The sequence below is a fragment of the Ostrea edulis genome, chromosome 1 (assembly GCF_947568905.1).
Source record: "Ostrea edulis chromosome 1, xbOstEdul1.1, whole genome shotgun sequence".
NCBI lineage: Eukaryota > Metazoa > Mollusca > Bivalvia > Ostreida > Ostreidae > Ostrea > Ostrea edulis.
Window position 1 is genome coordinate 72812566 of NC_079164.1, and position 23283 is coordinate 72835848.

At 37.1% G+C, this 23283-nt stretch overlaps 1 protein-coding gene across 1 annotated transcript; it reads right to left on the bottom strand.

Annotated features, from left to right (window-relative positions):
- Positions 1-1141: 1141 nt before the first annotated feature.
- On the bottom strand, positions 1142-2782 carry LOC130048117 (uncharacterized). The gene has a single exon (XM_056144376.1). It carries the CDS (start codon positions 2780-2782, stop codon positions 1142-1144), a length of 1641 nt encoding a protein of 546 aa, XP_056000351.1.
- Between the last annotated feature and the right edge of the window lie 20501 nt (positions 2783-23283).

The window sequence follows — 23283 nt, forward strand, 5'->3', positions numbered from 1 at the left end:
TGAGATTTATCTCTAGGATTTTTAAACAATACGAGATAATGGGCATTCAGACTGATTGTCCGATGTTGCACAGCTCGATCGAAGAGATTTTGCGTGATGTAAATGACGCTGGTATTACGATGATGCGCTATGCGCGTAAACCAATCCACAATGGATTCTATGGCCTTTCCCCCAATCATATCATCAAAAATCAGTAAATGACGAGTGCCGAGATCGGCGACTAATTGCTCGTCGTCTGAGGCAATATTGTGAATGAATGTTACCGACTCTTGTAATGATTCGTAAGCCACTTGCCATTCCCAGTAACACCAGACTATTTTTTCAGGTGGGGGTGAAATCCATTGCGTATTTTGCACCAATTACTTCACAAATTCTGTTTTACCCGATTTGGAAGGACCTGCTACTACCATAGTAAATTCGTGTTTCAATTGAAACGGCCCTAGTGTCTCGTAGGTATACATGTTGATCAATGACACAAGTTCTAGAGTATCATACATATTTATTTACAAATAAAAAACTTGAATTTATTCAACAAGTAAAAAACTTTATTTACACATTCAAAAACACAGTTTATTCAGCAAGTAAAAATGCGTGCAGTTTCGTCCACAGAATGTCTACAAACAGGACAGTGTGTAAGTCCCGCACCACACACGGCACAGCAGCATAAATGTCCACAAGGTAAAAATGCAATTCTGAGTTCACGATCTAAACAAATATGACATTTTTGAGTACACACGGAATTCCCCGCCTCGTCACTGGGTAAGTCCCCCCAATCACGACCACTCTCGATAAGTCTGGCTTTGGCGTTGAAAGCTTGTCGTACCCATTTTACACTTTTATTGCACACCAAGTAAGCACAATGAGGACTCCAATACGCGTGTTCTATCCAAGGATCGTTCCTGTTCTCCCATTCCACCATCGACACCGAACAGTGAAAACAACAAACACAATCCTCCGTTCCTCTGTAAAAGAATCCCGTTTCAGCAATGGTTGGTAATAATTTCTTTAAGACATCGGGTGCTGTTTTAAATGACTCTAGACGATCGAATAATCGGGCATAACCCGGTATGATGGTATGGCGTAGTGATCCGCACTTACTCATGTTTGCAACTGAAGTTTTCCCGCCGCTGTATTTCCTTTTTTAATAACCGTAAGGGAGAGTGTTGTAATGGTGAACCCGCTGTCGTTTGTCGTACACTACGCGGTATTTCTTTACTAAGGGGATGGTACGAACATCGTGGTGTCGTGTTCTCTGAATAAAGTGGGGGTAACGCACGTGGACTTCTTCTTCCTCCCCTTTCAACATTTTTTCTAAGGTGGTGAGGGAAACGATCCTGGAAACTCGACAATTGAGCGTCAGTCCTTTGACTTTACACGTTGATTTTCCGCCCTGGGTCTCGTACGCGTAATTTTTAGGGCCTCCCGACATGTATTTGACGATGCGGTCACCACTCAATTCATCGGTCCACCCGCCTAAACTGTTGATGATGGTGGGGTTGAACCGACTCTCATCGTGTTGGTAAATGATGCTGTCGGTATCGAAGTAGAGGACGCGATCCCCCAAAGGCTCTAGAGTCTCGTAGAGATGTAAACGAGCGTATGCGGTGGTAAAACACGCTAACACCACATTGCCAAAAGGACAGTCTTCTAAAAATTCTTCTTTTTCCTGGTAATTGATCAGCATCATGCCGGCTTCGGGGTGATCTCGATTTTCCAGCAGCTCGACTCCTTTGATTTCTAGAGTGGCATCTTGTAATTTTTTCTGTAATTCTTCTTCCTCGGTTAAATACTGTGTTTGTGGTAGCTGTAATCGTTGTGCAAATTTTCCCCAGAGACAATTTAAAAAGAGTTTGGCAATGGTTCTACGGACGGGTTTTTTCTCAATGTCTATTAAGTTCGTGAAGATGCCTTCCCGGCGCCGGATCTCGCTGATGTATTCTTGTTTCTGTTCGGGCGTCTGACATTCATCGGGAAATCCGGAAGCTTCTTGTTTGATCTTCAGAAAAGTGTCGATGTAAGATGAATCGGTGTGACGGCATCGATCGTCGGGTCCTAAGTTGCGATGTTCGGCGCAGGTTCGGCATAAGGGGAAGAGTAATTTTCCGCCTGTCTTGTAGGGTAGCACGGGATGATAAAGACCTCGGGGTTGGAGGACGCGGCAACGAATGAGTCCAAAGTACTCTCTCACATCGGCGAAATCGCTGGTGATGACTTGAGGATGGTCGATGGGAAACGGTCTGTATTTCAACACGTAATACAGGGAACACACATCGACGTATCGCATGTCACCCTCCTCGCAATACAGGAGCGTGGCATTGGTACGACCTCCGTATAAGGCATCGCGCGGATTTACGGGGTCCTGAATATCGAGGTCTCCTAGGAATGTTTGTAACTCCGGACTGTTTTTGACTTGACGATCAAACTCGTGTTCCCAGATGCTCACTACCGTATATCCTTGTTGCTCTAAGGCGGCGGCTCGTTTCAAGGTCTGCTCGTACAGGGTTTGATACGTCTGCTGGACTCGGTGGGGGTGGGTTTCCGTCAACAGATTCGGATAACAGGTGGGACACCCGTGCCAGTAGCAGCCGTAAAATTCGTACACGGTGCGGGATTCCTCCTCGTAGCCGTCCACCGTATAGGGTCCTATGGTGATTTCGCCCCCGTTCTTAGCATGACGTATGTTGGGGTCTAGGGAGGTGAGCCAGCGACAGGCCTTGGCCGAGTAGCGGCGCGAGGGTTGGTAACCCATATTGGGGATGATGGCTATGGTGTCCTGTGCCATGAATCCTCGTCGATAAGCTAAATTAGCCGTGCTAGCAAAAGTTATTGATTCCTGAAACGGATCGACGCGGACGAGTCCGTAGAGTGTCGTCTTAAATTGCGCACAACAACGGCGTCAAATATCCACATCCGAGATACAGTAAGCCATGAATTCCTTCTGGAAATCGAACACTTTCCCGGCCTGTTGATTGTACCAGGTATAGAAGGCTGCACGATTGGCGATCGACATGTCGTCAGGATTGTAGTAGTGAGCATCTGGATAAGGCCCCACGTAATTCTGGTTCTGTTCTGTGTTGAAAAAGTGGGGGAAATAACCTTTTTTCAGTTCTGTTAATCCAAACGCAGAGGGCATCTTGGCGAGGGCAAAGGGGAGGAAATTGTACGAATCGATGAATCTCAAGCCGAACACTCCCATACACAAAATTTTACTGCCGTTGAGAATGACTGCAGGTTTGATACAGGCCGTATGCACCAGATAGTTCAGGATGATCTGCCCATCGTATCCCTTGAAATTGTGCGCAATGGCGGTCGTTTCGTCGTGCTTGAAGCTCACATTACCCTTCTCGTCCGTCTCGGAGTGTAACAACCAGTCCATAAAATGTTTTAAGGTGTCGGGGCCTTGAAATACGAAGCGGCGTTGCGATCCAAACACATGACAGTGATCACAGCGCGTGTCGATGTCTAAACTGTCGCAATGTTGACACACGCGTTCGGCCACACAGAGATTAGGGGTGTGAACTCCGTTTTCCTGTGTACATTCAAAATCGAAATATATGTACATTTTCAAATCCTTGTTACGTTTGGGCTTGGGTTTCTGTTGAACGAAGCAGTAATGTGGGGTGGTGACGAGTTTCTTACAGATGCGACACTGTGTTTTTCCGCCGCACGCGTGTGCCTTTAATAATTTCTTTGTCATCCATTTCTGGCACTGGTCGCAACGGCCCATTAAACTACACACGGTTGTCGCTGTATTACTACTGTAAGGTTTCAAGTGGGTCTGGTAACACGCAGCATTTCTAAAAAAAATCCCTTACAATGAGAGCATTCCGTGCGGGTGCCGTCCGGGGAACAGGGGGTGTCGGCCAAACAAAACGAACAGCGGTGAGGACAGACGGTACGGTGGTCTTCGATGTGGGTATAGCTAACATCACAGTAATCACAATAATATTGATTCTCCGTCACTCCCGCCATTGATGTTATGGTATCGTAATGTTCGTTATTCAGCAGGATGTTCAAACATTTTACGTTCCCCTGGCCTCTGTAGATGGGGTCTAATCGTAATCGCCGTGAGTTCGTTTTAAATTGAAATATTTTCAAGCGATACTCGGGAGCCAAGACCTGTTGTAATTTCTCCCATTCCTGAGGCCCACAAGGTTGGACGATTGCACACCCGGCGAGTTCCAGGAGAGCTAAGGCCTGTCGTTTCTGGTCGAGAGCTCGTACATCCCCATACCTCATACGTTTCCATTTCTTCTCCCATTCGGGGTCGGAATGCTCGGGTTTTTGACTGTGAAGTCGCGCCACAACGATAGCTCGAGGGAGACACAATGAATCGTCGGGGTTGTCGATCCGAACGATGGCTCTCTTAGAGGTCTTGAATTTCTCCTTATCCAGATGCAGATGTTTTCTCTTGTTTCCGCCACTCCCCTGGGGGTATTTCACATGGAAAAAATCCAGCTGGATAGATCCGTCTGTGATGACAAATTCCTTCTTAGATTGTTGCACGGCTTCTATTTTGTTCAAAATGTTCTCCTCGTTGAGGTTTTTGGACTGAGTAAATTCGACCCAGATGTCTGAATCCAAAGCGGGGTGTCGAATGTTGAGGCGTACATAATCGTTAGGGTTACACTGCATCCGTAATTTCACTTTTTGTAGTAAATCCCGAAATAAACGCCGAATAATTGAAGAATCTGGAATGGGCCTAAAAGTTACATTGTAGACATTTTGTTTCACTTTGAATTTCCGGGAATGACGATCTCTATCCAGCTGAATATGGTAGTATTCCGACACTAAGCTTCTAGGTTGTTGTTGATTTCGTTCTCCGCGACCTTGCTGAACAATTCCTAGTCGCTCTCTATTCCGTCGGCGGAGTTGTAATTCACGCGCTCGTTGTAAGTGAAGATGCTGTTCTAAATACCTCAATCGCTGCTCCCTTCTATCTCTCTCTATATCCTGGATTCGCTCTGACATGATGCTGAAAAGTGACAATGGCACGGCTGTATCGCGTTTTTATACCCCTCTAACACGAGCACACTTTCCCACCGGTCCAGCTTGACCCGCCCACACACCTGACACCTGCAACTTTGCACCTGTTAAGTCCCGCCTCTCGATACACTTTAAATCCGTGTGAAAACTTCCAAATACCTTGTTTATGAAATACCCCCCGTTTCCGAGACCTAACCCGATCTATTTTCTTAGTGAATATAGAATTTTCCACAACGTCAATAACCTGGGGCACGTTTTACAAAAGAACTTACGACTTACGACCAACTTTACATACTGGAATTTTCCAGTTTAGTGTAAGATGATTCACTCCAAATCAAAATACTTTTTAAAAAAAGTATTGAAAATTAAGCCTCAGAAAAGTTTTACTTCATTCGCTCAAAGTAATAACAGTGTAATACAATTTAAGACTTGTGACTTTGTCGTAAGTTGTTTTGTAAAACGGGGCCCTGAACTCTAAATCAATTAGATTATAACATTTAATAAATGTATAAACTTAAAATCATGCGTTTTTTATTAATAACACTGTGAATTTTAAAGGATCGATCGATAAAACACGGCTCAGGCCTCGTCATAGCGACTTTAAGTGGTATCGATTTTTTCCCCATCGTTGCGTCATACCTCCGCACGCGCTCCTATCTCATAGCGTTCTAGTTCATACCGTCCTAGCCCGGCAGTCCTAGCACGCGCAGTCTTAACACCCACTACCTCGGCACGCGCACCCCTAACTCGGTGAACCCTTAACCCCCTCTCGAGTGCGTTCTAAAACTTGACCTTTTGACCTCAAAAGTGCACTCAGTTGAACCGGCTATCCAGGCGGGTTATACTACTGACTTATTATTTCGCTTATATGATTAAGTATCTCGTTATCACAATTGATTATCTCGTTATTACGACTTAGTATCTCGTTATAACGACTTATTATATCGTTTGTACGACTTAGTATCTCGTTATAACGACTTATTATGTGGTTTGTACGACTTAGTATCTCGTTATAACGACTTATTATGTGGTTTGTACGACTTAGTATCTCGTTATAACGACTTATTATGTGGTTTGTACGACTTAGTATCTCGTTATAACGACTTATTATGTGGTTTGTACGACTTAGTATCTCGTTATAACGACTTAATATGTGGTTTGTACGACTTAGTATCTCGTTATAACGACTTATTATGTGGTTTGTACGACTTAGTATCTCGTTATAACGACTTATTATGTGGTTTGTACGACTTAGTATCTCGTTAAAACGACTTATTATGTGGTTTGTACGACTTAGTAACTCGTTATAACGACTTATTATGTCGTTTGTACGACTTAGTATCTCGTTATAACGACTTATTATGTGGTTTGTACGACTTAGTATCTCGTTATAACGACTTATTATGTGGTTTGTACGACTTAGTGTTTCTCGTACGTACATGTACGAGTTATTACATGTATATCGTTATTACGACTTAGTATCTCGTTATTACGACTTATTATGTCGTTTGTACGACTTATTATCTCGAAATTACAACGTATCTCGTACGTACGACTTAGTATCTCGTTCGTACAACTTAGTATCTCATACATACGACATAGCAAACAATTATATCAATTGGCAGCAATACACTTTTGTATATTACAATACCCGTGTGATCCTTTGAAAAAAGTTTTACTATTTGTGAGATAACATACTGTCATACATGTAATCAGTAGGTGTGTGGGTCCAAAAAAAATTACAAAGCCGGTGAAAGGGGTTATATCCACAAATGTTTGTTAAATAGTTAAGTTCTTTTGATTTTTGTATTGTGTATACGCGCATGCACATTGATACTTATTAAATATATGAAACAATGGGACATGAGGATGGCTTTCCATTTTATCCTCAATTTTTGCTGCCCTTCATAATACAATGATCCTTTTGATTTTACAAAATGTTGACCGTCTCATAATATCAGCAGTGTATACATTATTTTCCATTCCGCGCTTTAACAACACCCGGTGATTCCCTTCGCCTACCTCTTTACAAATTTCCAAACCACGAAATCTTTTCCAACCCAAATTGCCTTTATACCCTACGCTACGTGTTTCAAAACGTGTCACAAAACATTTGCTAGCCAGTGTAGCATTAGAATATATAGGTTTGTGGAAATATATGATGCTGTGTCGGTATACTGACAGAAACGCAAATGGGTGGGAAGGATAATGTCAATATATTCCCATAGTTATCGTTTCTTACACTCAAATATACTTCATTTGCCAAAAAGGAGTCGTTGATTCATAGATTGTTCAGCCTTAACATGGTACATGCGCCCAGAGTTTATACATACATCTAATATTGAACATTTGACACAAGCCTGTGATATTGAATATTCAAGATATTATACGTTAATACAGACCCCAAATATTGATGATTCAATACTGTCCAAACACTTCTAATGATGCATTATTTACAGTTAGATAAATTATTTATTGCTGTATATCAGTGCAAGAAAAGGAAATGCAACGGGAATACCATTGCTTGTAATCTATTGTACCTTTCCAATGTCATTTATGTGATCTGAATACATCTGTCTTTGACCAAAAATTGGTTTTGTTGTTGATAAAGTTTTACTAACATTGTAAATAGAGAAATAGTTGTACGAAGCGAACATCCACCTTATTTCATTGCATACCTACGAGGTACCTACAATCTCCAAATATTCACAATATGTAATATTTACTTTAGTGTCATTTCGGACACATCTATGATATATGTTCGTATATTTATCACCTGTAATACATGTATATATATATATATATATATATATATATATATGTGTGTGTGTGTGTGTGTGTGTGTGTGTGTGTGTGTGTGTGTGTGTGTGTGTGTATCGATATTCGAGATGCACACGGCTGAAGGGAAACTAGGAAATCAGCCAGGTAGGGCAAACAGATCTTTGGTGTAAAGGGGTGTAATACCACCACGCCTTTTTACATCGCCAAGTGTGTTTTGATCAAGTTGCTATAAAGGCATTAAACTGTGAAAGTAGTACGCAATTGTTGTAAATAATTGACAACATTGAACTCAACAAATCTAAACACATTGATGTTTTATTTCAATTAGTGTGCTATTATTTTATCCGCCTCAGCCTGCATATGCTGCATATCCTAGAGATGGCCCCATATCAATTGCTGAAATGAAATACGATTATTATGTTATTGTTGGGTTATATCCATATCTTACAGCTACAAGGATTTTCTTAATGTATTAATAACGTCCCTCCTTAATCTGCAAATATAATCACTAAAGTGCCTGTCGTTGTCATGAATTTTCTATGTCAACGAGACACTGATCAATGAAACAGAGTACACATTTATATAACGGGTTACTCCGTTTACCTGATCAAGATGTAGGTTTCATGGTGAACGTGACCGGTCAGAAGAAGATACGTACTCCTCCTAGGCACCTGATTTTACTTCTGGCATATCCAGGGATTCGTGTTTGTTCTACTCTTCATTTTGTATTCTTTACAGGAGGTATGAGATTGATCACTGTTCAATGAAAGGCGAAAATAACGAACAGTGATCAATCTCATAACTCCTATAAGCCATACAAAATAGAGAGTTGAGTAAACACGGACCCCTGGATATACCAGAGATGGGATAATGTGTTTAGGAGGAGTAAACATACCTGTCGACAGGTCACACCTGTCGTGAGCCATATATTTTGATCAGGTAAACGGAGTTATCCGTAGTTAAAATTAGTGTGCCAAGAACGGCCTAACAATCGGCATAAAATACGTTAGACAGCATTTAACCTAATGATATGCTGTATTTTCAAACTAGATCGTTAACCACCATAGACTTTGCGAAATGTTGATTTTAAAAAGACAGTTGGAACTCCTGCACCATCAACTTGTTTGTCAGTAACCTGTGTCGATTTATAAACTGACCATACGAAGAACAAGCTCTTGCGTATCGAATCAGTTGAGAGAAGTAAACACCATATGCAGATGATAAAGGAATATTGCTGCATAAATACGGGACGTCATATCAAACTAAATGGTAGGACTAAACGTTCGTCGTCAAGGTTCTGTACATTCTTTCAATTAATTGGGCAACACTACATTATATGTGTTAATTGATTTATGTTTGTTTGGTTTACGTCTTTTTAAAATGATCACTTATTTGGAGACGTTACCAACTTTAAAATAGGTAAAGTACCAACATTTGAGACCTATTCAAGTCGTTCAGGGCCATAACATTGATGGTTCTTTAACGTGTCAACGTCTGTGATTCTCATATCTAATTCCGGGGGCATGATGACGGAATGTTCACTTATTATATTAGATGTCTTAGCTTTGACGCGGCGCCGGAATCAAACCAGATCCCCTTGTTGTTCCCATACTTGACAAACGATAAGCAAAAACAGTCGTATAATATTTTATATAGCAGTTACCATGGTCACAATAATTCCTCCTTTAAACTCGTGAAGTACAGAATTATTATTTTAAATCTCCATCATAATCATTGCCGTTGTGATTACATACAGGACTGTTCTTGGATACAGTTATGCTATTTCAAATCTACGGATGAGAAATATACATTTAAAGGGAACGTTTTCCCCACCATTCTTTCGCTCCATACATAAAATTCATTGGAAAATTTTTTTAGTATACATGTGATTTTGCAAAGCTTATGATATTATTTTCATGTTAACATTAGTATGAAATCAATTTATTTAGAATAAACAACAAAATCAAATGATTCAAAAATAACATTGGAGATGTCAAATGAATTACTCACTTAACTAAGTGACATATTGAAATGTCCAATAATATGTCACCCGTCGTGCGTAAACAAATTTTAACTTCTTGATAATTACCATTCCAATTAATTTAAAAATTTATGTGATGAATTTTTGGGGATAAAATGGACATTAATTATAAATTTCAGGACGTCAACACCACTGGAGCCTTGGAGTCGAGGCTAATACTGCCCCAAAAAAATAACAATTTAACAACAGTTTTCTGCACATGTATTAGGAAAACTTACGGCATAATGGAAAATTGTAAATTCATAATCCCAGGAAGAATAGTTCTGATTTCAGGGCGAGACAAAACTTGCTATTTTAGGATATATGTAGGACTCCAAAGTGCGAAGGGACTCTAAAGTTCGATGGTGTCGCCAAAGTGCGATGGTCTACACCAAACTCCGATGGTGTGACACGCCAAAGTCAATCGTAACTACTCGGCTATTTCCGTAACCGCAAATGAACCTCGTATGTGGATCGACGCCATCAGAGTTGGTTGTTACGTATACATAAACGTAACTATGATGTCACAGTCGTACGTTACACTATGAAACGTGAACTTTCAAATGCACCTAAGATATTATACACATCTAAGGTATTGTAACACTATCAATTTCCACTTACATGTTTATGTATTAGAGTGAATAAGATGTTAATGATACCAAAACCGAATCTGTGGTGAAAATATAAATAACACATTATTCAGAGATTCGGTTCTGGCCTTTTAACCTCATCCACAGGCGCGCTTCCGGCGAAGAAATGCATCGATTTGATGCAATTCTTGCGCCGATCCACGTCCGAGTCTTCTTATCGGTTACGGAAAAAGACGAGCGCGTGATCCGATTGACGCCAAAGTGTAATGGTGTAAGACGAATGCGCCAAAGTCAGATGGTACTCATTAATGCGCCAAAGTGTGACATGCCCAAGTGCGATGGAATGACACGCCTAAGTCTTTTGGTTTGCAAAACTGAATTAACACTGTTTTGGTACAGACTGTATCAACCGTGTGTTGTTTCAACAAAATGCCAATGCAAAATAGTGATATTTCATTACCATTTAGTTGTCGTATTAATGTACAAAAAATTTCAAACACGAAATCGCATAGAATGCTTTTTATTATATACCCACCAATGTATCGTTTGTTGATACTGTGGATTTCACAGCGTGTGATCCGGTTTTCCGGATCACCATCCTGTGGTTTCTGATTCCGTATCAGTATCTTCTGAAACTGAATACGTCACAATGACGTCACAATGCATCACCGCAACGTTTTTTGCTTAAAATATTGGCCGCGTCACAAACAAAACTGCATACACAAAACATAATTTCACTGTACAGCTGTATGTCTGTATTTTTGATAATTTGGATTATATTTAGTATCATATAAATGTGGATTTAAGATGCATAGGGGGTATATAATAAATTTATCATTACTACAGTAACTTGATCCGAAGAGTCGGATCACGTCTCGTTGACAGGCGCGGATCATCAGATCAAACTCGACTCTTCGCGTCTCGTGTGATCTGATGATCCGCGCCTGTCAACGAGACGTGATCCGACTTTTCGGATCAAGTTACTGTAGTAATAATATATATGTATTATCGCATACCCCCCTCCCCGAATTTTTTACGTGTACCTCACAATTGATAAAATTTAATGATCATGAATTACAGCATGTTTGATCGAAGTACTTCTCACAATAATTTGGCCTTGCTATCGCCCATGTGAATCTGAATCACCCGTGCCTTTCTACAATATTCCGAAGACGTTGGTGCCAGCAAAAAAAAAAACTCATTGGTGCAAACTGACGTTGGATTTTGAAAGACGTTACGAATGACGTCATAATAACATGAAGTTACATACGTTACCCTGCACCATCGGACTTGGGAGTGTCAGATCATCGCACTTTGGCGTAGCGTGCCTATAGGAGAGGCACCATCACACTTTGGCGTGACCATTGTATTTTGGCGTCTGTAACGTTGACAAACCATCACACTTTGGAGCAGACCCTTGAAATTTTGCGTGATCATCGCACTTTAGATTCTTACATATGTGTGTAAACATTTAGGTAATATCTTATTTAATGTTAATGATACTATTTTGGAACGAAATTCATATTGAGAAGCAGGTACATGTAGTACATGTATTTTATCAAAATTGTAAATTTCTTTATCCGAAGGTAGTAAGGGCTTAATGGTTTCTGGGTGGACCTAAAATCATCATAGTGATTATAATCTTTATCATTTGAAAGACCTCTTTAAATTTGGTGGTGCAGTATGAAAACTAAATGCATATTTAGGAAAAGCAGAAAAGGATGTACCAAAAGTTGTGAATTCCGCAACCCCAAACTTTTGACTTTAGGACGGGTCCAAATTAGTCATATCATGTTAATGTGTGCAAACTTTATATTATGCAGATCCTTTCATCTGTATATGAACATTTCGAGGACACATATTTTTTTAAGAACACATTTTGCTTTATGTATACACTGTTGCTAAATATTAGAATTTAGCTTAGATATTCAGAACAGGAAGTTTTTAAAGCCCTTGGCACTAGTGATATTATAGCTATATGTTATACTCAGAGGACAGACAAGGCCTTTGAGCCTCTAGTTTTCAAAAGCAGTGTCATATATAATACAACAAATTGAATATGTTTTATATTCCTTGAATAGTGATGTGTTTTAATCGGTGGAGATCGAGAGAAAAAGAACTTACTTTGACACCTATCTCCTATAATATATGCAGCGCACCGACAGTGGAACGTGGTCGGCGTAGAAAAACAAGTCCCACCATTGAAACATGGTGAAGAGGCACAGTGATCGGGAACTGAAAATGACAATACTGCAAGTAATAACAAAAAATCAATATACAGTGTTCTCCGCTTATACTGAAGTCACTTACGTTGAAGTAAATGGGATATATGGAATAGACATATAAAAGAAAATGACTATTGTTAATAGATAAAACGTCGACATATCTAAATGCCGTGTTGAAAAGACCACACCCGGAGATCATTTCTTTTGATGAAGCTTTACAGCATATCAATTCTGCATTATATGAAAATTAAATCAGGTCAGCTAAGAAAGAAACACAATTCGTGTCCATGAGAATTCCAACATAAATATGGAAGACCTGATCACTGAGACTACGAATATTTTGTCAAGGAAGAACTCCAACATCTTTTTCTATATCAGTTTCAGAGTACTTGTGCGTCGAATCAGAATGGTGTTTAACAGAGTAGTTTTTAATGATCGGTCGTTATATTTGAATATTTGCTTATTTAGTTTTTTCATTGAAGAAGCAATTGTCCATGATAAAAAAAATAATCTTTAATTTATCGCGAGAAATTGTCGTGTAAAGTATTGTAACGTCATACGTTTTGATATTGTTGATTTGAGAAATCTGTTGTGGTTTCAAATTCAGTAAAAGATATATATATATACACATACTTATACACACATATATAATATACATTTACATACAAAATTCATTAATATGTTATAGCAAAAACAGGCCAATGTATATTATATGTGTGTATAGGTATGTGCATATATATATATATATATATATATATATATATATATATATATATATATATTTGTGATTGATGGAATGGTATGTATATGTTTATGTGTTTGTATATGTATAAATTTATATATGTGTGTATGTATGCCTATGCCTATATACATCTAATCCAGGGGGCCCCTGACACCCTAGGTAAATATTATAAGGGGGTCTCTGCGGAGACTTTACCCCGAAATATTAATGTAATTTGAATTAAAGACTGATATGGGAAAAAATTCAGTAAAAGATGCTGAGAATTATTTTTATAATCCACGCGTGATTTACACCACCATTTCTTGAAGATATTATGGCACAATAGATTGAAAGTTTCTCCTTCAGAAAGTTATTACATACCGAACAAATAAATGCATTTAGAATACGATTGTAACCAACGAATTTCGTTATTTTTGTTTATCGCAGTGTACACAAGGAGTTAATATCACTAGCACTATCGTGGTGTAATGACTAATACAACATACTAGTATCAAATATATTAAAGTGTACCCACAAAGTCGACGTATCTGGTAGCATCTGGTACCATCGTGGTGTAAAAACTAAAAACAATACCACACACTAGAATCTTATGTTATATTGTAATGCATACACAAGAGTAACAGAGGTGATACTACTGCAGTTTACACACAAAACAACATCACTAGTACTATTGTAGTTTACACACAAAACAACATCACTAGTACTATTGTAGTGTACACACAAACAACATCACTAGTACTATTGTAGTTTACACACAAAACAACATCACTAGTACTATTGTAGGTACACACAAACAACATCACTAACCCTATTGTAGTGTACACACAAACACAACATCACTAGTACTATTGTAGTGTACATACAAATACATCACTAGTACTATTGCAGTTTACACACAAAAACAACATCACTAGTACTATTGTAGTGTACATACAAACAACATCACTAGTACTATTGTAGTGTACACACAAAAACAACATCTCTAGTACTATTGTAGTGTACACACAAATACAACATCACTAGTACTATTGTAGTGTACACACAAAAACAACATTACTAGTACTATTGTAGTGTACACACAAAAACAACATCACTAGTACCATTGTAGTGTACACACATAAACAACATCATTAATATTATTGTAGTGTACACACAAAAACAACATCACTAGCACTATGGTAGTCTACACACACAAGCAACAGCATTAATATCATTGTGGTGTATAAACAAAAACATCATCACAAGTACTATTTAGAAATGAGATATAATTTTTGAGTGTTATTGGGATATAACATGAAGTTGGTCAAGTGATCAAATCTTATTATTTGATCACGTACCAACTTCATGTCATATCACATAACACTAAAAAATGACGTTTTATTTCGTACATTTATATTTTCAATTTTGATTTGTGTTCTTACCGAGCTTCCATAATTATGCAGCAGATGAACGAAATAACAATCATACTACAGAAAAGTTCGTTAGGATTTTATCGAATAAATAATTAAGAACAATATCTAAAAAAAAAAATATGAAATATAGATGATTAATTAAAAATGTTTTTAAAAAAGACGAAACAGGTGTAAAATAAAGGTAATTTAGAGCGTAAAGTCAAATGAATTGAAGACTAGAAGAGCGGAGTAAACTACATCCGTGATGTGATTTGTTAGCGATCAGCGATGGAGAAAGTGGCGTTAGCCTACCTCACTAAAGGATCTGAGAGAATTGATCAAGGATATGATGGGTCAAGTTAACGTTAAGCTCTTAGTCAGGTTTTTGGATTGAAACAACGGCATCGTTAGGTCTCGCGGTTGTAGCCATGCAGGAGACGCTCCGAGATTTTTGTTGTAGGGGTTTAATGAAGACTCGCACTGGTACACTGACATGAGCATAATTTTTCGAGCCTCGAAACCAGCCTCGCTTATGATCATGACGAGTCACAACCGTGGTGGCATGCACTGAAAAAAATAACTAGTAAAATACACTTTAAGTAAGTTTACTATTTGTTAACTAGTAATTTAACTAATCAGACAGTAAAACATTACTTCAGTCAATAGTAAATATTAGTATGCATTCAGTAGATTTACTAATTTTCCATTTCTGTATTCCATTGCCAAAATTACTAGCATTCTAGTAATTTAACTGATAGGACAAGTAAAATCGCCCTGATAATTCTTCAAAAAATTGAATACAGAAGATAACATCAAGAACTTTAATCTGAAGTTAAAAGTCGACATGATCTTCTGGTCAATCTTGATTGCGATGGGGGATGTATCTTCTGTGGAATTTCTTGAACCTGTAATCAGGTTTTCTCAAACTTTTCTTTACACAGGATTGCCAAACAGTCATCAGCATCTAAATAAACAAAAAGAGGACAGTGTGTTAAAATGTATTAAGTTGCATATTAAAAAATATCAAGCTGTGTGTACGATTTCTAATAAATAAACATCAAGAATTAAAAAAAAAGTCATGAGTTCAATGACAAACCTTTTAAGTCAACGTTCCCTCTCCAGCATCCCAATAAAAATGGCGTCTCGCAGAATAGACCTTGCTGCAGTTTTCCCGGGCAACACGGGTCACGATGCTTATGACGTCATATTTCTAGTTACATCACTATCTTGCTTAGTAAATACATTACTTACTAGACATGAGCAAGTCTTTACGAGGCATCCTAGTTAAATTAACTAGATATTTTTTCAGTGCAGTTGTCAAGAAACAACAGGTCAACTTATTATCATCATAAAGTAAATAGGCTTATAACTTTGCCTACATTTTTTCGCTTTCAAAAACAAAACATCACTAGTATCATCGTAGTGTACACACAAAACAACATCACTGGTACTATTATAGTGTACACAGAAACAACATTACTAGTATGATTGTAGTGTACATGTAAAACAACATCATTACTACTACTGTAGTGTACACATAGAACAACATCACTAGTATACACACAAACAACATCACTAGTACTATTGTAGTGTACACACAAACAACATCACTAGTACTATTGTAGTATACACACAAACAACATCACAAGTACTATTGTAGTATACACACAAACAACATCACAAGTACTATTGTAGTATACACACAAACAATAGCACTAGTACTATTGTAGTATACACACAAACAACATCACTAATACTATTGTAGTATACACACAAACAACATCACAAGTACTATTGCAGTGTACACACACAAAAAAATCGCTTTATCATTAACAACTCGTTTCAGTTAAAACCTATCTTATAACCCACTGTCTCCTTCTCTCAAATTTGTGTAAACAGGTTTACCTGTGCTCGAGTCGTCAACTGCAGTAATAGTATGGACCAAGGCACTCAGAATACAAATCTGATGTAGAAAACACGAATTATAAACTTGTATTCAGTATTGCTGTTAATTGTGAATATTAATGTAATAACATACCAGTAATTTATATCACTGTTAATGTTTAATGTGAATACCATTATATGAGTTATGGAATTGATCACTGTTCGTTATCTTCACCTTTTATAGGAGTTACGAGATTGATCATTGTTCGTTATCCTCGTCTGTCCTACTGGTAAGTTGTATCACCGCTAATCAATGATGCCGAGGTAATTAAAACTAGTAACCTGTATGACTGCTAATTATCATTCTTATAAGAAATGCATTGTAATAATTTTTACCACTGCTAATTAATTATTAATGCTAACGCAATCAAATACCAGTAATATGTACCAGTAATAGTTATTAATGTTAACGTAGGTTGAAGGTTTGGTTATGTCCCCGTGGTGCACAAATCCTACGATATTACATTGTGATGTAACAATTGTGTCGATGACATGGTAAATAGGTTGTTGACTGAATACTTTATTAATATCATGCAAATATTAACAACAGTTTTCATATTATGTTGAGTGTGATCAGATTTAGTTTATCTTTGTTCAAATTTTCCTTTCGTTTCCGATGCAATTTTTTTCTAATACTTTCCACCCTGTTTTTATGAAGTCTAGGAGGGGGCACCTTGGGGAAGCGAAACAGGCATTTTCAGAAAACCTGCGAACAAATTGGCAAGGATTATTTTGACATTAAATTTGTATATGAGAAATGGCATATTTTGATGGTCATTTTTAAAATGCAAGAGAGAGAGAGAGAGAGAGAGAGAGAGAGAGAGAGAGAGAGAGAGAGAGAGAGAGAGAGAGAGAAAAAGAGAGAGAAAGAATCGATCTATCATGAAAGATGAAGATAACGAACAGTGATCGATCTAATAGCTCCTAAACGTAATACCAATTTTTTTTTTTTTTTTTTACCTGTGTGCCAATTGTATCTTGTCTAGTCAACGTTAACCACCTTGCCATCCTACTACCATGTTTTATTTAAAGTATTTTTATTGATTTATCATTTACTTTATAGCCCTTGTAAGTATTTTATTGATATGCTATCATTGATTATTATCACGAACATTGTACAGCGCATAGAAACTACATATAATTGTGCGCTTTCTAAATGAATAAAATAATGACAGAGAACTAGGCAAACACGAACCCCTGGATATACCAGAGGTGGGATCTGGGGCGCGTTTTACAAAAGAACATACAACCTACGACAAACTTTACATACTGGAATTTTTAACTTTATTGTAAATCATTTACTCCGAATGCAGAATATTTTTTAAAGAAAACATTGAAAACTTTGCCTCAGAAAAGTTTTAATTCATTCATTTAAAGTACATGTATTAACTGTATCATACAATTTCAGATGTGCGACTTTGTCGTAAGTTGTTTTGTAAAACGAGCCCCAGGTGCCTAGGAGGAGAAAGCATCCCAACCGCCGTGAGCCATATATCTTGATCAGGTAAGCGGAATGTAATGGTGCTGTACCTACTGACTACACTGTAATATCACAGTGATATCGAGATGGTGTTTGCAGTTCTTTTTATTTTTCTTTGCCAATTTCTCTGTCATTGAAATCGGATTCAACTTAAATAAAATATTCATAATAGTTCATCTTCTTTTTACGACCATTGTGTGATGTTAATCAATGTTCCTTTTGTGGGATATGGCCGCAGTGGCCTAGAGGTTAGAGTGTTCGACCCGCATGCGGAAGGCCGGGATTCGAATTCCAGCCGCGACAGACCTCAGTCATTTAAACAGGTAGTGACACTTCCATCGCCAAACGTTCGGCATCAGGTGTGAATGTCACGGGTCCTCGGAGATGACCTTAAAAACGGATGGCCCGTGTTGCAGTAGGTGTGGCACGCTAAAGAACCCTCACTGCTCAATGACCGTAAGCGCCGAGCAAAGGCCTAAATTGGAAGCCCCTCACCGGTATTGGTGGCGTCTTAATATGAGTAAAAAATTCTCGAGAGAGACGTTAAGCAGATTCAATCAATCAATTCAATCCTTTTGTGGACCACACGCCCCAGCTAATGATTCCTAGAATAACATGAGCCCCGCATTATTTTGTCATATTTGTATCGGGAGTTTCCATTGCGGAAGATTCACCAGATCAGGGATATATTTGTGGCAACTAATTCTATTACAACAATACTTTTCCTACCCCTAAAAGTTTATTCGTCATTAAAACTTCACTTACCTTCAACAAGAGCATGATGTGTTGATCTCCAGATACACTGTACAGCAGCTCAGTGTCTCTTTCTTATTTATACACTCTTTATCAATAGACAAATTGTGATTGGATGAAACGATTGAAACTTGTTCACATAGCTACATTCATCACCTACTTTTGAATGACAACTCGCAAATGGAAAAATCAATGGTTATAAGCTTTCCTAAACTTAATGGTATCATTCCACTGTCATAGATTTATGGACCTTTCCGTCCATTTAGGAAATTATTTTCGCATTTATCAATTACCGCTGCCCGTATAATATTCAAGGTAGTTGAAAAGTACAATGAAAGTAGTTGTCAAATTGACACATACTAAGTCTAAAATGAAATCTAGTTTCTTTTCTTTCGACCCTTCCTATGAACAGTGATCTATCCCATAAAGAATACAAAATTTAAAGAAGAACAGACATGGATATGTATTATTTGTGAAAGGTAGTTTTGTAAGAGTTAATCAAGGATGCTTAAGCTATTACGTCCAGCAGCAACTGGGATTGCTGACACACTCTTCTAAAATTAATTTGCATGTTTTTAATGTAAAAAAAAGCCCCCATAATCTGACTAACTTTCACTTTTTTCATATACACTCCGTTTACATGATCAAGATAGAGGGTTCACGGCTTGTGTGACCATCGACAGGGGATACGTACACCTCCTAGACACTAATGATATAGATATACTGCAAACGTCGTTCTCAAAAATATTCATTATGTTCCCCAAACAAAGTTTGCGAACATATTGTTTTTACTCTGTTTTTTATTATTATTATATATTTATGTCCCCGAACACATAGTAGAAAGTTGTTAAACCAAATAGATATTCAAATGTGAACATATGTATGCATACAATAGACAACTTGCAAGACACATTTCATGTATAGTTTGGATTAGAGTACTGCGGCAATATTGATTTGTATAGCAAGAAATAAGAGTTCATGAAAGTGGTAGAGCATTAAAAAATATGTTCCTCACATGTACCCATGATCTATTGATACTAAATGTCCAGCTGAATACAAAGAACAACTAGTACAGGATTTAATTTAATTTCAAAAGTATTTTATTCATGTATATATAGAATATACATACATAAATAGGATTAGGCAGCAGGCACAATGCCTATACAAGCCCTCTCCATAGGTCAAAGGTCAGTTATGACAGAATGAAATTAATACAGTACATGAAAATATAACAAAATGATTGAAGAAAAAGAAATTTACAAATCAGAGAAAAAATAAACAATTATAAAAAGGGAGGATATGACTATGTGCTGATTAAGTTAAGAATATAACAACCAATACATACAATAGTTTGGATTCTGAATTACATGTATGTTTAGCTATACAGTGAAGTATTGAGCGAGTACATATTTACATACATTTTGCACAAGAATATCAAATACTGAATCTTCAACTTTTTGCAATGAAGGAATGAACTGTACTAGTAGAAGATTATTGCAGCATTGGAACTACATAGCTGAAAACATTTAACAACAACACCATATCAATGAAATGCAGCATTATTATATAACATACATTTACAGAGACATTGAACTATTGTTTTAATACTAAAGTATTCCTGAGTCAAAAGTAAACATACTAAAGAGAAGAAAAACAGATAAGCTAAAAAGATATGAATCAGTCAATATCAATAATGCATACTAACCTGTGTTCATCCATTATCAAACAATTGAACAAGTGCTAAATCATAGTATCATTATGAGTTTCTGTGTCAGAATTTCATATCCACGAATGAAAAGTTTCTGAGATTACGTCGCAAAGTCTTTCAGAAATTAATTAAGATTCCATACATTGGTTGTGCACTGTAATAATATGTAATTATACAACAGTACAATTCATCTAATTGCATTTAATGTCATTTATATTTGATATTTGTTGTGGTTTATATTGTAAACATGTGTCTGATATGACAATATGGAGCATATCTGTACATCTTGTCAGTAATAACACTGATTTCACATTGCAATATATCTTAAATTACAAGAATACAGTACTCTTAAGTCTTTTTGAGTTTTTAATGCATACTCTCGATTTATGTCTATCTGGCATGTCACTGGTTTCCTTTTTCTTGATTTAGTTGACCTACCACCACATGATCATTAGTGAGAGTTTGATTTCTGAACCCCTGGGCTCCTGTCACTGCCACTGCTAGGGAATGCTTGTATAACTCTATTGTTCAGGTACATTTAAAAAATTGTGAAGTTTGAAGCCCTGCAGACATTTTATTAGTCCAACTACATGGGAACAGTGACCATTTAAGGTGTGAGCAAGGATGACAGTTAACAACACAAAAGAAATTCTCTTTTCATGAATTTTTTCAAATGAGGTACTGTGGTAGTAATGTAATGAACTTAACTTAGAACAGTGTGGTTAGATCAAAGTCTAAACATGTTCAAAATAATTATGTGCCCTTTTTGCTATGCCATTGCACTTAAGAAATCCATCCTAAATCAATCTAAACCAGTCTAATGAAGATGCTTTTTAAAAAACACCTATATCAAGCTAATTATGGAGATTGTGCTGTACCCGATTGAAGCAGTAATTTGTTTGTTGTAGTAAGAAGGGAATTGCATACCAATATTCTACATACACAATTTCTGTTTTTCTAATGACATATTGTTAGAGATATATTAGCCTTATGCATGTGTAATATTAACTACATAGTAGACATTCAGATAATAAATCAGAGGAATTTCGAGCTGTCAAAACGGCATTAGGAAGCTATCCGTGCAAGACCTCTGCAATATATTGGGTGTTTCTGAGAGTACCGGTATGCAACCTATATTAGATTGTTAACACATTTTTGTAGCTAAACCATTCCATTAAAGTATTTTATAGACCACTTATCATTTTGTGAACTTTGTAAACAATGTAAAAAACTTTCAAAATTTAAATAAATGGGGGTTGCCATCTTCAAAAATCGAAGTTTTGTGGTAGACCACATCCCCTTTCGACGGTAGCAAGCCTTTGTTTCATACTGGCTCTAAGCACTACCACACCAATTGAATTTCATCTTCAACATGAAAAATCTCATCTTTCTCCATACGGAAGTCGCCATTTTGAAATGGCTACGGCGGTTACCTGACCCCAAATCCGGTGCTATGCAATCTTTTTATATAGGCTTTTTCGTCATTTGGTTTGGCCTTATTTGTTCGCCATCTTTTTGCTCTGGGTTTGTTTTGATGAATTTTTATTTGTCATCTTATAGCGTAGCATTATTTAAGTTATTTTGTCTTCTTTGGGGGAAATCAGACTTTGAATAATTTAGCTTTGCAGGTACTTTCATGTAGAATGTATTATCTGATTTCCCCCAAAATCTTATGTTGAAGATTTCTTTCGTCATTTGGTATTGTAATAAATGACAAATTTTCAATCTCAATCATTCTTTTGTTCAGATTTTTTATGACAGCAAAAACGAGCTACGGTGAGCAGAGTTTGGCTAATAGAAGCTGATAAACATAAATATAATTATGCAAATATCGAGACAACAAAGCTGAAGTATTTTATGGGTTTCTTTTATTTGATGTCATTTTCAAATTTAGTAAACAGATGCAGCATTCCAAACATGTGTTTTGTGAATTTAAATGAAGGTCTACTTAAACGATGATTTATTTAACCGGTTTTGTGTTTAAGAAAATGCAGACATTACCATATTGATCATTTTTTGTTTTGAATCAAAGAATATTTTATTCATATAGGCGTATACACTTAGCGACGCGCTTTGATCGGTTTCAGCGACATTTGGCACTAATTTTAAAGCAAACCGCAGAGCAAGTTTTCAATTCAATTTATCGTAAAATAAAGACAATCAAGAATCATCACACAAATAAGAGCTTTTCGCAATGGCAATTCCCTTTACTTTTGCAGGGTGATTTTACTTTTCCTTATTTCCACATAAAACGCCGATCTGTTTTTTAAAAAGAATACAAGCACAGGAAACCGTATATATGCAAGACTTTTCTATTTTCTAATTTACCCAATTCCCTATTTTGTACCGCTTGTAGGAATTATGGGATTAATCACAGTTCGTTATCTTCGCATTTCATGGTAATGGTATTTTAAACATGCTGAAAGCAGGAGATATACGCTTTTCAAAATTGTTTTATAAATACTGCTTTCACAGAGTAAATTACAAAAACCATATCGAAGAGGAGATGGTCTTGCAATGAAACGTTGAGTCATAGTTTAACGATGACATATATCACTTCAAATGCTCTTTCTAATATAAATACTGTTCCACGTAAGAGTCAGGCGGGTCGTATAATAAACTAAATACAATAAATGAATACCTTAAAACAGAGAAACAGTTTG